At 40.8% G+C, this 14,001-nt stretch overlaps 1 protein-coding gene across 2 annotated transcripts in view; it reads right to left on the minus strand.

Annotated features, from left to right (window-relative positions):
* The window catches only part of pde8b (phosphodiesterase 8B), a 78,933-nt gene that overhangs the window by 64,296 nt on the left and 636 nt on the right, over positions 1 to 14,001 (minus strand). The window contains exon 1 of one of the 2 annotated variants that reach the window (XM_029769038.1): positions 8,905 to 9,859. The exons of the other annotated variant lie outside the window; for it this stretch is intronic. Within the exon in view, the coding sequence (XP_029624898.1) occupies positions 8,905 to 9,186 (282 nt within the window). The 5' untranslated portion in view covers positions 9,187 to 9,859. Of the gene's footprint in view, positions 1 to 8,904; positions 9,860 to 14,001 lie in introns of those variants that run through there. 2 annotated transcript variants of the gene reach the window in all.

Here is a 14,001-nt window from a genome sequence, read left to right on the forward strand (position 1 = left end):
AAAGTGTGTGCGAGCAAGGAGGCCTACAAACCTGACTCAGTTACACCAGCTCTGTCAGGAGGAATGGGCCTAAAATTTACCCAACTTATTGTGGGAAGCTTGTGGAAGGCTACCAGAAATGTTTGACCCTAGTTAAACAATTTAAAGGCAATGCTACCAAATACTAATTGAATGTATGTAAACATCTGACCCACTGGGAATGTGATGAAAGAAATAAAAGCTGAAATAAATCATTCTCTCTACAATTATTCTGACATTTCACATTCTTAAAATAAAGTGGTGATCCTAACTGACCTAAGACAGGGACATTTTATTAGGATTAAATGTCAGGAATTGTGAAAAACTGAGTTTAAATGTATTTCGCTAAAGTGTATGTAAACTTCCGACTTCAACTGTATTTACATTTCTGTCATATGAAATACTGGCATGTGTGGTGACCATTAGACCTTTTTCCCCCACTACTTTCCCACTAACCAAAATATCACTGGTTCGAATCCCGAGCCGTCAAGGTGGGAAAAAATATGACAATGTGCCCTTGAGCAAGGCACTTAACCCCAAGCTCTGGATAAGAGCGTCTGATAAAACGACTAAAATGTAAGAATTCAGTTTGAGTCGTCAGGCAACGATTGCAGAGCCTCTTGAAGTAGATATAAATAATGATTTAAGTCATTTAGAAAAACAACAACAACGACATCATTCATGAGATAGAAAGTCATGAGAGGTTCAGGAAAGTGATGGGCAGTTAGCTAACTTGTATGGAGGGTTTGTGTGAGTGATGAGTTGTAAGCTTGTGACAGAGGTTACATATGAGGTAGAAATTAGGTCAACACTCAGACTCCTGAAGACCATGGACCTGCAAGACCCATTACTTACACAGATATTAAGAAAACAAAACAAAAATGTGTTACACACAGTGCACACGCTGTTGGGTCGGAAACAACCGGATGCTTCTGGATTTCAGGGGAAATGGAAAGAGAGTCTATGATGCGACTTCCGCTTTTCTTAGGGATAGGAGCCGCTAGCGGGACAACTTCCGGTGAAACTGGAGGGCCCACAATTCAAATAAATAATCATAAATATTATGGATTTTAAATATATATGTACATATAAGTGTCTTATATCAGCTGAAAGCGATTGTTTGATGACGGCACCCCCCCATCAAAATATTTTTCCACCGGCACAGGTTTCATACATTCACAAATAACAATTAAATATTCACTTACTTTTTGAAAGTCTTACTCTGATTTGTCATTCAGACGGTCCCAGCTATAATATGTAGTGTCATTTTGTTAGATAAAATCCTTCTTTATATCCCAAAAAGTCTGTTTAATTGGCGCCATCGATTTGAGTAATCCACTCATTCAACATGCAGAGAAAGGAATCCGAAAATCTACCCCTAAACTTTGTTTCAGCAAGTCAAAATACAATTCTATTTACTCCTCAGATACCCTAAAATGTAATTAAACTATAATATTTCTTACGGAAAGAAGTATGTTCAATAGGAAACCGATTTTATCAGGTGTGTAATGTCTTCATGTCGCGCGCAAACACGAATTTACAAGACTGTGTCCTTCTGCTATAACTGATATTTCTTATTTGTTTTTTAAGTTACAAGCCTGAAACCTTGAACATAGACTGCTGACACCCTGTGGAAGCCATAGGAAATGCATCCAGGGAGCTAATGTTCAATATGACCGTACTCTTACATTTCTAAGAGGATGGTTTCTCCCCCAAAAAAATTCTGGTTGGTTTTTCTTTGGATTTTCTCCTACCATATTTAATGTGTTATTTTCTCCTTCATTATTTTAACATTTCTACAAACTTCAAAGTGTTTTCAGTGCCTGAGCTACAGGCAGTTTACTTTGGGCACGTCATTTAGACAGGAAGTGGAGAAAAAAGGGGCCTAGCACTAAGAAGTTTTAACAAAGCGACACTCCAGTTGAACTCCTCCTCCACATTTACTTGATTGGTTCAACAGTGTAGAAGAGGGCTTGTGGTATGGCGCAGAGCTGATCAGTCACATCTTTAATCTTGAAATCCTTTATGAAGGATTTAAACTTAATAGAGATTTGGAGAGAAATGAAACCAGATGATGTGGAATACTCCTGTTACTCTAGCACTCACCAGACCTATTACCAAATCGACTATTGTTTGATCTCTGCAGCATTACGCTCTAAAATTGAAGATTGCTTCTATGATAGCATTGTCATCTCTAACCACTCTCTAGCATCTCTTATATATTCCGATTCTAATTTAGTTGGTGTTCCACCTAAATGGCACTTCCAACCTAAATGGCTGCAAGATACAAGTTTTACAGAACACATTGGACAGCAAATTGACCTATACTTTTCAATTAATACAACACAGACTTCAGCTTGTACTAGATGGGAAGCCTATAAAGCTTTCATAAGGGGTCAAATTATATATTGAATCAGCTCCAAGTCAACAAATACTCATCAAAATATTTAATTACTTGAAAACAAAATTAAAACTCTGCAGAGAGAAATTTTCCTCACTAATTCCACAAGGAATTGCTCTTGCTCAGGGTTCGATATAACAGAATTTCTGCGGGTAGTGCTCCATTGGCCTAATATCCAGTGGTACTACTGGGCAGCTCAGCTTCGCACTGCTATGTACTATTTTACCTCCGAGTCTCTCCCTTCGTGGATGGAGATTGAGATGTCTTCAGTTGTACCCAATTCACCCCTTAACCTCTACATTTACTCAGCTGATATCAAGACACACCTTTGTTTTTAATACGATCAACGTTTGGTATGAGGTGCGGAAGTTCCTTGGTGAAACGCATTCTTTGCCATGTTTTAGTTCTATCTGGGGAAACCACCGAATCCTCTGCGCACAAACTGAACTCTTGGAAGGAAGTTATTTGGGAGGACATAGTCTTGGATGAATGGAGTAGTATATGTACTAAGGCTCAGACACAGACTGAATACTCGGCTAAAACTATTGCAATACAATTGGTTGATGCGAACATCTGTAACCCCTGCTAAGTTAAATACATTTAATAGTACAATTCCACATATATGCTACAAGTGCAATCACGCTAAAGGAACTCTGGTTCATTGTCTGTGGGACTGTGAGAACATTCTAGATTTTTGGAAGGAGGTATCACATATGATATCCCAAATAGTATCAGTAAAATTGCCTCTCCATCCCAAAGTGTTTATCCTGGGGTTCTACCCAATCAATCCTCATCTAAAGAACCAAGTACAAACACTTGTGCTTGTTGCAAGCAAAACGCTTGATAGCTCTTGCCTGGAAAAGTGTGAACAGGCCTAGTATTGCCCAATGGCTTAGGGGAATGTCGTCTTGCCTAACAATGGAAAATATAACATATATGGTTAAGTGTAAACAAGACACTTTTGAAAAGGTTTGGGAACCATTTTGGGATTTTGTTGAGCAGAGTGATGTGGGTGAAATATTGGCTAACGAAGGGAACTCTGGGTAGTGTACTATGCTTTGTGTGCATGTGGGGTGGTGGTGGTGAGAGATATCCAATTGGCTTGTGGCGCTGTGTTTCATCTGAAATTTGTCCCAAATATGTTCTATCCTATTGGATCAGACCACCGTAAAATGTCATTTCGGTGGTTTTATGCGTCTGTAACACTTTTGTTTTGTCTTAGATGTTTCATCATTTATTTATTTTTCATTTTTTGTTGCTGTGAACTTTTGATGTGGTTTTGCTGTTATTTTTTTTCTTCATGTGATATTTCTGCTTATATATGTCTTGTTAAAGAAGAAAAATCAATAAACATGTTGTTTAAAGAAAAAGAATGAAACAGTGCAGAAGAGAAGCTCCCCCAACAGTTTTCTTTTATAGTCGGGACCAGAAATATCTCTATTTATTTTACGTCTGCTACGTTAGGTTACACACAGTTTACTCAAGGAGCTACAGTACTACATCACACCTGTTATAAAAAAAATAGACTAATCTTCCATTGATTATTTGAATCAAGTTAGTGCTGGGCTGTAACAAAACCCTGCAACCACAGAGTGGAGGTTCCCTACTGGACAGGCTGTGTGAGAAGCCCTGGAGTCTACAGAGTAAAGCCCAACATCATCAGCCCTCTCACGTGTGACTATTCACTTCACAACCCTGCACTGTTGCTCTGTCCACAGGGGTAAACAACAACTGCTCTTACACAGACACACACACACACACACACATGCACGCACACACACACACACACACCAGTGTTTGGGTGGCTTATCAACAACATGACTGAGGTCCTGTAGGGAATAGAGTGAGCTCATCACCAGGGCTTCAACACTCAATAGCATCAATGATACCTTCTCATATCATGAGAGAGAAAGCGAGAGAAAGAGTCTCCCTCTCTCTATCTCTCATCTGTCCTCAACTCATGATACAGATCTATAAAGGCCATTCAGTTATTAGGCCGTAACGACAATAAGCCATTGTGTATCATTACACTTCACAAGGCACGGCTTCACTGGCCTCCCTCCCACTGTGCTAGACAATTACGTAAACGTTGGTCCGAATCGGCCCCATTCAGGCCTGATGTCCATTGGAATGGACGTGAACGCAATGTGAACGCGAACGGTTACCTCAGGCTCATTGGAAGTGGCGAAAGGAGTTCAATAATGTGATGATGTTGCGTTGGTCTGCCCTCATGCTTTACTCACAAACACACAGACACACAGTGTGTGTTGACATGCTCCTCATGTTTACAACCCGTTTCTCAGATGTCCACATGTCATCCAGCCCAGCCAGCCCTGTCACGTCACATGTTACTTTGCCACTAGACTCTTGGTGACACCCTTTGCGAAGTCCGTTACCCCTCTGCGAAACGACCCACATAACGCAGTGTCATACTGGTGACATTACAGATGAGAGATGTCAGTCAGTCGGTCAGTTAATTAATCAGTCAGAATGTCTATCTGTCAATTAGTCATTCATGTTTTATTTGTATAACGCCGTTTGTACCCTGATACATTTGTCACATAATCCATAACAGCAACCCAGGCCTATGCCCTCAGAGAGCAGAAAGTACCCCTACCAAACAGTGTCAAACCTATGCCTGCTTTATTACGCATGATTGAGCCTCAGAGGGTTCAAAGTGTCACTTAACAGTTTTGAGCAATGAGTTCTAGGAACTGTCGTTTCACGAAATGAGTCCCTTTTTCGTCCTTTGGGTATTTTAAGTAGAAGTTGCAAACCAATATTGGTTTTTAAAAGCCTGGTATATTAAACGAAGTGCCTTTTAATATAGACCACATGGAGAATCCAATAAATCCGATTTTTTTATTTGAATAAAGACTTGCTAAAGTGCCAGAATTCTGCATTTTGATATGTCCCTCTATGCAACCTCTATGTGACTTCTCTGAAGATTTAAAACTACTTAACCGGGACATTTCAACAAGTTTTCACCTTCATTATAACGGCCCTAGTTATTTTGTTGCTTTGGCTAAGTTATTTCTGAAGATGATTATTTCATGTGATTAGTGATTCACGTTAAAGCTGGAATCCTTAAAGGGATAATTCCGGGATTTTGGCAACGAGGCCCTTAATCTACGTCCACAGAGTCAGATGAACTCGTGGATACCATTTTCGTCTCTGCTTGCAGTTTGAAGGAAGTTGCTATCTAACGTTTGTACAATTGCTAACTAGCGTTAGCGCAATCACTGGAGGTCATTGCACGAACGTTAGTTAGCATTGGCTTGCGAAACTACCTCTAACGTCTGTCATACTGGACGCAGATACATTAAAACGGTATCCACGAGTTCATCTGACTCTGTGGAAGTAGACAAAGGGCCTCATTGCCAAAGTCTCGAACTATCCCTTCAATGGTGAAACAGACAAAAAATAACAGGGGTGGGGGGCAGAAAAAAAGGCACAAAAAAACCTGTTCCTCATTTTAAGGTAAACCCTTTTGTGTGAATTCTCATTTTAATATTGTGAATCTATTCCTTTTAAAATGTTTTTTCAAAGGAAACATTATAAACATCTAATAGTCAAATTATAGTGAAGAAGCAGGTGAGCTGGTTCTACTCTTTTTTGGCAATTGTCTGGTGTTTTGTGGTAAAAAAAAACCTGCACCCCATAGATAGACTGGCTATGAATGTTTTAACAATTACATTATTTTTTTTGTGAAGCTTGCAGTAGCCCTTCCCTGCAGTCAAATGACTAGTGGCCTCATATGTGTATTGTTATTTTATATATATATTATATATATTATATATATATTATATATATATATATATATATATATATATATAATTTTATTTTACAGCCAAAAATATAGTGTTTCTATGTCCATTTAAATATACATATATTACAGTCTTCTGTGACGTATATAAAGTGTAACATTGGGATGCAAACTCAAAATGTAATACATTTCAACTCTATATCTGACATGGTACAGATGTCTTCTTTTTTAAGCCCATAACCATGTGTGTGAGATGAATATTTTGGTTTCAAAGTAGATTTGTTTAAGACTACCAAGAAACACTGTGTGACCCTGATTTAGCCCACTGCAGTAAAAGGTTAAATTGCCCCTCTGTTGCACACAACTATCTTCCATTCCCTCTGTCACAAGAGGATTTATGGCTGATTTAACATGAAATCATCAACCCTGTTACTTTATTTGGCAGTTAATAGGCACAGTGAGGGGAAAAAGTATTTCATCCCCTGCTGATTTTGTACGTTTGCCCACTGACAAAGAAATGATCAGTCTATAATTTTAATGGTAGGTTCATTTGAACAGTGAGAGACAGAATAAAAACAAAAACATCCAGAAAAACGCATGTCAAAAATGTTATAAAATGATTTGCATTTTAATGAGGGAAATAAGTATTTGACCCCTCTTCAAAACATGACTTAGTACTTGGTGGCAAAACCCTTGTTGGCAATCACAGAGGTCAGACGTTTCTTGTAGTTGGCCACCAGGTTTGCACACATCTCACATCTCCTCTGTGTAGATCTTCTCCAAGTCATTAAGGTTTCGAGGCTGACATTTGGCAACTCGAACCTTCAGCTCCCTCCATAGATTGTCTATGGGATTAAGGTCTGAAGACTGGCTAGGCCACTACAGGACCTTAATGTGCTTCTTCTTGAGCCACTCCTTTGTTGCCTTGGCCGTGTGTTTTGGGTCATTGTCATGCTGGAATACCCATCCACGACCCATTTTCAATGCCCTGGCTGAGGGAAGGAGGTTCTCACCCAAGATTTGACGGTACATGGCCCCGTCCATCGTCCCTTTGATGCGGTGAAGTTGTCCTGTCCCCTTAGCAGAAAAACACCCCCAAAGCATAATGTTTCCACCTCCATGTTTGACGTTGGGGATGGTGTTTTTGGGGTCATAGGCAGCATTCCTCCTCCTCCAAACACGGCGAGTTGAGTTGATGCCAAAGAGCTCCATTTTGGTCTTATCTGACCACAACACTTTCACCCAGTTGTCCTCTGAATCATTCAGATGTTCATTGGCAAACTTCAGACGGGCATGTATATGTGCTTTCTTGAGCAGGAGGACCTTGCGGGCGCTGCAGGATTTCAGTCCTTCACGGTGTAGTGTGTTACCAATTGTTTTCTTGGTGACTATGGTCCCAGCTGCCTTGAGATAATTGACAAGATCCTCCCGTGTAGTTCTGGGCTGATTCCTGACCGTTCTCATGATCATTGCAACTCCACGAGGTGAGATCTTGTATGGAGCCCCAGGCTGAGGGATATTGACAGTTCTTTTGTGTTTCTTCCATTTGTGAATAATCGCACCAACTGTTGTCACCTTCTCACCAAGCTGCTTGGCGATGGTCTTGTAGCCCATTCCCGCCTTGTGTAGGTCTACAATCTTGTCCCTGACATCTTTGGAGAGCTCTTTGGTCTTGGCCATGGTGGAGAGTTTGGAATCTGATTGATTGATTGCTTCTGTGGACAGGTGTCTTTTATACAGGTAACAAACTGAGATTAGGAGCACTCCCTTTAAGAGTGTGCTCCTAATCTCAGCTCGTTACCTGTATAAAAGACACCTGGGAGTCAGAAATCTTTGATTGAGATGGGGTCAAATACTTATTTCCCTCATTAAAATGAAAATCAATTTATAACATTTTTGACATGCGTTTTTCTGGATTTTTTTGTTGTTATTCTGTCTCTCACTGTTCAAATAAACCTACCATTAAAATGATAGACTGATCATTTCTTTGTCAGTGGGCAAACGTACAAAATCAGCAGGGGATGAAATACTTTTTTCCCTCACTGTACTATAGTCATTGATCTTATTTAACTTCTTCAGATTGAAAACATGTTTTTTATTAAGTTGAACATGTGCTCATCATGACATAATGCTAGAATGATGTTATGTTAAAAAACGTACACTGCCCAAAAGGGTCAGGGTTAATTATAATGTTCGTTATCGTGCATCGCCCTTTCACCATGGTGTCACTCACTCACTCACTCAATCACTCTCACTCTCTCACTCACCCTAACCTTTCAGAAATGAAAAGTTGTTGTCATGATGACACCAGCTGACAAATCTTACCAGACTAGAACTTCCATCTCCATATTTGATGTATGATTCGATTAATTACTCCAGGAATGCCCGAGCTACCTATAGGGTATGCCCCCAAAACAAAACGAAACCCGTTTGCTAATTCTACCTCAACACACTGACTGCACATAGACAGATAACAAACAATGATAAGACATTCCATGAACACAAAACGGTATTCATGAATGATATCGGTCTAGCTATCCCCAAATGCAAGACGGAATAAGCTTCATGGATAATTGGTTTTTAATTAGGAGCAGCTAATTGATACGATACTACAATGTCTGGCCTTCTGAATAGGTCGGGAATTCAGCTGAACAGAATACAGGCCTACGTGAACTGTTTGGTTCGTTCCCTGCGATTGTGAAAGAGCGACTCTATCTACCTTGACACTGGTGTGACTGGTCTGGGTCTCGGCCTCGATGCAGATGTGTCCCCGGCTGTTCTCTCTTCTCTCTCGTTGAGAGTTGGTTCCGGAGTGCCTGCTCTGGTAGGTGATGACGGATGAGATGGTGTCGGCCGCGTCCGTCTTGATGAACAGCCCATGTAGGGTGGCCGCGGTGCCCTGCGAGATGGTGGTGGTCTGGTGCGGAGAGTTGGACTCGTCCGAGTCTCGGCAGTAGATCACACCGCTCTGGGAGACGTGGATGCTGGGAGCGCAGCCCATGCCTCACCGCGGGTCCGGTGCCAGCTCTCAGATGACAGTAAACAGCGCTGAGTTATCACTCTCGCCGATGTCTGGCGCTGCGGCCGCTGTTCTCTCGGAGCATCGGCTGCTCCTGGTTGTCTCTCCCCAGTGGCGGGTTGAACACATCAAGGGGAGAACGAAAGGTCCTTCATCTCTCTAGTATCGCCGCTGAGCCCTCGGCTCTGATAATTCATGCATGCGCTCGGCTCCTTGATTCGTTATGTGGAGCTCAATGTGATTTCCTCTGTGATCTGTGCTGCTGCTGCTGCTGCGTTTTACATTCAGTCGTTCAGTGAGAAAATAGCATAATTTACGTTATTATAGACTGCAGCATATAGGCGTTATGTAATTCCATCATGTCTCGCAATAATGTCGATGAATGAAATGATTTTCTCTAGCCTATAGGCTATAGCCCAGCCTGCGAACGTAACCATCTGTACCACCAGGCTATCCTTATATTATGTCAACAAAGACGCTCCTCTTCTCATCCTATCCAAATCATATTTGATTGGAAGAAAACAAACGCGCATGAAATCGCTGGATCACACTCGCTCATGTCTTCACTATCTGGCCATCGCATTTCGTTGGCTGAGGTCTCGCTCTCTGTCTTCTCTCTTTCTCTTCTCTTCTCTTCTCTTCTCTTCTCTCTCTCTCTCTCTCTCTGTCCTCTCTCACTCTTCAATTCAATTCATTTCTAACGGCTTTCTTGGCATGGGAAACATGTTTACATTGGCAAAAGCAAGTGAAATAGATACTAAACAAAAGTGAAACAAACAAAAAATGTACAGTAAACATTACACTCACAAAAGTTCCAAAGGAATAGATACATTTCAAATGTCATAGTAGGCCTACATACAGTGTTGTAACGATGTGCAAATAGGTAAAGCACAAAAGGGAAAATAATGATTGTATAGGCCGCAGTGCGGTCTTCCTCTCCGGTGCGCACCATCACAGCCGGTCACCACTGGTCAGCAATTGGAAGACTGGAACAATATCCATAGGTGTCAAGGAGAGACGTCCGGCAAAACTTAGTGAGTAACACATGCACTTATGATCTGTAAATGTGTCTCTAGGCTATCAATTATTGTCTATTTCACCTGTCACTGCAATCATAAACATACACAAACACAGAAAATAACAAGAGACAAATCATTTGAATTTAAAAAATATGTGTGAGAGAGACAGAGAGAGAGAGAGAGAGAGAGAGAGAGAGAGAGTGCATGTGAGAGAGACTGTGTGTGTGTGTGTGTGTGTGTTTCATATGATAAATCCACAATAACTTCTCCAGGCAGCAGCTGACCTTTTACACAGATATTGGACCAGCTTACCTAAGTATCCTACCCTGAACCATTTACAGGAAAAATGAAATAAAAAAGAACCTTAGATTAGTGTCTAGGTAGGGCTAATACTTACGCAAATGACAAAAAAGCAATAAAACTGTCCTGCAATAAAACTGTCCTAACCCATTAAATCTGTGAAATGTTCTTGACGGACAGAGAACATGTATTCAACATCAAATGAATAACATGAAGAGAAAAAAAAGCACTTCAGAGTACTTAGAGTGTACATAGCACGCAAACATTCATGCACACAGCGGTGGAAAAAGTACCAAAACTGTCATTCGTGAGTAAAAGTAAAAATATCTTAACAGAAAATGACTCAAGTAAAAGTGAAAGTCACCCAGTAAAATACATACACGAGTAAAAGTTTAAAAGTATTTGGTTTTAAATATACTTAAGTATCAAAAGTAAATGTAATTGCTAAAATATACTTAAGTATTAAAAGTACAAGTATAAATCATTTTACATTCCATATATTAAGCAAACCAGACGGCACGACTTTCTTGTTTTTAAAATGTATGGAGAGCCAGGGGCACTCCAACACTCAGACATCCTTTACAAACAAAGCATTTGTGTTTAATGAGTCTACCAGATCAGAGGCAGTAGGAACGACCAGGGACGTTCTCTTGATAAGTGCGTGATTTGTAAAAAAATTCTGTCCTGCTAAGCATTCGAATTGATACCCTAAAAACGACTAAAGTAGTAATTTAAAGTATTTTTACTTAAGTACTTTACACCACTGCACGCACACATGCACACAAACACGTGTCACACGTCGCGTCGCACACATCTCACATGTAGGTGGATTATAGGAGCAAAACAGAGAAATTATGATGTGATACATAAATCAAGGTCCATAATGTAGTTGATCTGATATCTTGATTCTATTGGTGCAAACCAAGAATATAAACTGTTTTTCCATAACAACCAATAGACATCCAAGGCTAGTATGATTGACATTCTTTCTGTCCTATAGGTTGTGGCTTCCCTCAGTGTGGCTACCACAAACCATCATGCAGAGTAGACACTCTCTCACCATGGCAACAGGTGTTTACATTACATCTCCCATATAGTATCCCGCATCAGTGACATGTATGCAAGAGGAAAGTATGATGGTCTAATCAAATAAAGTCAAATCGTATTGGTCACATGCGCCGAATACAACAGGTGAATACAACACATTACCGTGAAATGCTTACTTACAAGCCCATTCCAAAACAATGCAGAGTTAAAAAGAGTTAAAAAGTAAGACAAATATTTGCTAAATAAAAAAGGAAAAATAGTAACACAATAAAATAATAACGAGACTATATACACCCTATATACAAAAGTATGTGGACACCCCTTCAAATGAATGGATTCAGCTATTTCAGCCACACCCGTTGCTGACAGGTGAATAAAATTGAGCACACCGCCATGCAATCTCCATAGACAAACATTGGAAGTAGAACGGCGTACCGGTACCTAGTCAATGTGCAGGGGTACAAGATAGTTGAGGTAATTGAGGTAATACAGTATGTACATGTAGGTAGTGGTAAAAGTGACTAGGCAATCAGGATAGATAATAAACAGAGTAGCAGCAGCGTATGTGAAGAGTGTGAAACTGTGTGTGTGAGTGCGTGTGGCGTTAATATGCATGTGTGTGTGAGCGTATGTAGTGTGTGTATCTGTGCGTGTGTGTTGGAGTGTCAGTGTAGTATGTGTGAGTGCGTGGGTAGTCTAGTGAGTGTGCATAGAGCCAGTGCAAGAGAGTCAGTACAAAAAATAAAGATACAAAAATGAACAATAAAGGGGGTCAATGTAAATTGTTTGGGTGGCCATTTTATGAACTGTTCAGCAGTCTTATAGCTTGTGGGTAGATGTTCAGGAGCCTTTTGGTCACAGACTTGGCGCTCCGGTATCACTTGCCGTGCGGTAGCAGAGAGAACAGTCTATGACTTGGGTGGCTGGAGTCTTTGACACCGCCTGGTATAGAGGTCCTGGATGGCAGGGAATTCGACCCCAGTACATGTACTGGGCTGTACACACTACTGTCTGTAGCGCCTTGCGGTCAGATGGCGAGCAGTTGCCGTACCAGGCGGTGACGCAACCAGTCAAGATGTTCTCAATGGTGCAGCTGTAGAACTTTTTGAGGATCTGAGGGACCCATGCCAAATCTTTACAGCCTCCTTAGTGGGAAGAGGTGTCGTCGCGCCCTCTTCACGACTGTGCTTTTGTGTTTGGACCATGATAGGTCCTTAGTGATGCGGACACTGAGGAACTTAAAGCTCTCGTCCTGCTTCACTACAGCCCCGTCGATGTAAATGAGAGCATGAACAGCAGTGGTACAGTTATACTTCCTACTGTACCGAAACTGTCACTTACTGATAAGTGATAAACGCAACAACTTGCGACTGTCTTATCAGTGTGTACTAAGCCGGATGCAATGTAATTCACTTCATATGTATATACTGTTTCTAGTGAAGTCTTACCCTATGTAACTACTGCTGTACACACCTTTTCTATTCATATACTGCCCATAATGTCTATACACACCATCATACACATTCATATTCCGGACTCTGACATTGCACATTTCGCTACACCCGCAATAACATCTGCGAAATATGTGTACGTGACCAATAAAATGTGATTCGAGTTAGGACTACTGGAAAGCTGTTGGCCACCTAAACAGAGTTTCCCCTGTGAGCTCCTGGAAACACTCCATAAATCCAATCATTCATTGATTGATGAGGAAGTGTTGGGTAATCTAAGCTATCTATAATGTGTGTAGGTGATACAGTATAGCCTGCACCTTTAAAGTCCAAAAGGTCACATTTGATATTTATTACTGACTTGACTTGTTTGGTTTTGTACACATGGTTAGTGTTCAGGGACTTGTGAGTCGCTGAAAGAGAGAAAGAGGGGGGCGGCTGTGGATGTTTTTGAGGCATGAAGTGCCTATTGCCTGGCAACTAGCTTAGACATAGTGTAAATCAAACAGTACCAAGGACAAAACAATCAAATTCTTGGCACAGTGGGGGAAACGCTGTACACTGCATGATTCCCTTAATCTGATTTGAACCAAATTGTGTCTTATGATCTGATTATAACCAGGTTATAAAGTGTAACAGTGGGGTTACATCCACACGTTAAGACCTTCAAATGTGTCCTTAAATTATAACACAGCCATGTATCCTGAGTGCATGTGCACAAAACAGGACGGAACATACAGTATCTATTGCTACAGACTCATTCACATTTCAGTAGGTTCACCTTACTTAACACCGAATGCTGCCCCCTGCCGGCAAGGTCGCCTCTCTGCACCAATAATTATAGTTCAGCACAGTCTGTTACAAAATACATCTCTCTCGATTGAGTAGGCCAAAATGTCTGTCACCAAATCAGTTCAAGGGGAACATTTATTTTCATTATAAAATATTACATCTATATGGAGCTTCCAGTAGCCTACGTA

This window comes from Salmo trutta, chromosome 12 (assembly GCF_901001165.1).
Source record: "Salmo trutta chromosome 12, fSalTru1.1, whole genome shotgun sequence".
Taxonomy (NCBI): domain Eukaryota; kingdom Metazoa; phylum Chordata; class Actinopteri; order Salmoniformes; family Salmonidae; genus Salmo; species Salmo trutta.